The 1,337-nt window shown below is 64.0% G+C and overlaps 1 protein-coding gene across 1 annotated transcript in view; it reads right to left on the bottom strand.

The window, feature by feature from the left end:
- Window positions 1-40: 40 nt before the first annotated feature.
- Window positions 41-1,337, bottom strand: part of PTSG_12008 (uncharacterized protein) — a gene marked incomplete at both ends in the record, with an annotated part of 4,994 nt that continues 3,697 nt past the window's right edge. The window contains 2 exons of the mRNA XM_004995893.1: window positions 41-606; window positions 632-1,304. Of these exons, the coding sequence (XP_004995950.1) occupies window positions 41-606; window positions 632-1,304 (1,239 nt within the window). The remainder of the gene's footprint in view (window positions 607-631; window positions 1,305-1,337) is intronic.

Genomic DNA, 1,337 nt, shown 5'->3' with positions numbered 1-1,337 from the left:
GCTGGCCCGAGTGAAGGCGTGTCCTGTGGTGCGCGGCCACTCAGAGGTCCTGACGCGGAGTCGAAGGACGTGGCGACCGGCCCGAATGAGGACGGGCCCGTGGCTGGCAGCCTGGCAGAGGACGCTGGTCGAACAGCATCGTGCAGAACTGAGCCGTCTTGGGCCGAGGGAGGATCTTCGTGAGGAGATCTGCGATCATGTGCTCCGTGGCGAGGTAGCTCAGCACAATCCTCTTGGTGTCGACGCACTCGCGGATGTAGTGGTACTTGACGAGGATGTGCCGCATACGCGAGGCGGCGTGTTCGGCAACGCGCTGCGCCGGCTGGTTGTCCGTGTGCACGAGCGTGGGCTCGCACAGGGCGGCGCCGGTGAGCTCCTCCTGGAGTTGGCGAAGGAACATGAGTTCCTGTGCGGTGGCTGCGAGAGCCATGTACTCCGCGTCGGCGGAGGCTGTGGCCACGGTGGCCTGCAGCTTGGAGTTCCAGGACACGGGGCCCGTGGAACAGAAGACGACGAAGCCCGTGCGGGAACGTCGCGTGTCAAACGTCGGAGGCGAACGACGCATCCGAGTACGCTGAGAGCACGCCGTCGGCAGTGCTGCCGCTGCTGGTGTCGCCAGTGGGCGGCGTACTTGATGGTGTAGGACAAGGTGCCCTTGATGTAGCGAAGAAGGTGCTTGGCAGCCTTCCAGTGTTCCATGCCAAAATGCTGCATGCGGCGAGACAGCATGGAGACAGCCGCCGAGATGTCTTGAGCGTCATCGTCGCAGCATAAGGAGGGAGCCAAGCAGCTCGCGGAACGGCACATCCGGGAGTGGCTCCTCCTTTGTCGGCTGGCCTGTCGACGTAGCCCGTGCAGAGCGGCGTGCCGAACGGCTTGCAGTCAACCATGCCGAAGGTCTCCAGCACGTTGCGCAGGTAGTGCTCCTGGCTCATGGTGACGGTCCTGGCCTTGCGGTCGTGCTGCACCTTGATGCCGAGACATATGTCTGGGCTGCCCAGGTCCTTCATCTTGAAGCGCTTGGAGATGGCCTTCTTGAACGCGGCCATGTCGCTGTCGCTGTCGGCGAAGATGAGGAGGTCGTCCACGTAGACGGCAACCCACATCACTTTGCCACCCTTGCAGGTGCGGCGGTAGATGCAGGCGTCCGTGGCTGTGGCGACGAAGTCCTGCTCGCGCATCCAGGCGTCCAGCGTGTGGTTCCACAGGCGCGGGCTCTGCTTCAGCCCATACAGCCCACGCTTGAGGCGCTGCACCGTATTCGGCGAGAAGATGCCGTCGACGGCCGGTGGCTGGACGTAGATCTCGTGATCCACGGGCGCGTTGAGGAACGCCGT

This window comes from Salpingoeca rosetta (genome assembly GCF_000188695.1).
Source record: "Salpingoeca rosetta unplaced genomic scaffold supercont1.7, whole genome shotgun sequence".
Lineage (NCBI taxonomy): Eukaryota > Choanoflagellata > Craspedida > Salpingoecidae > Salpingoeca > Salpingoeca rosetta.
Note: the sequence above shows the minus strand (reverse complement) of the source record. Positions and strands in the feature narration are given on the sequence as shown.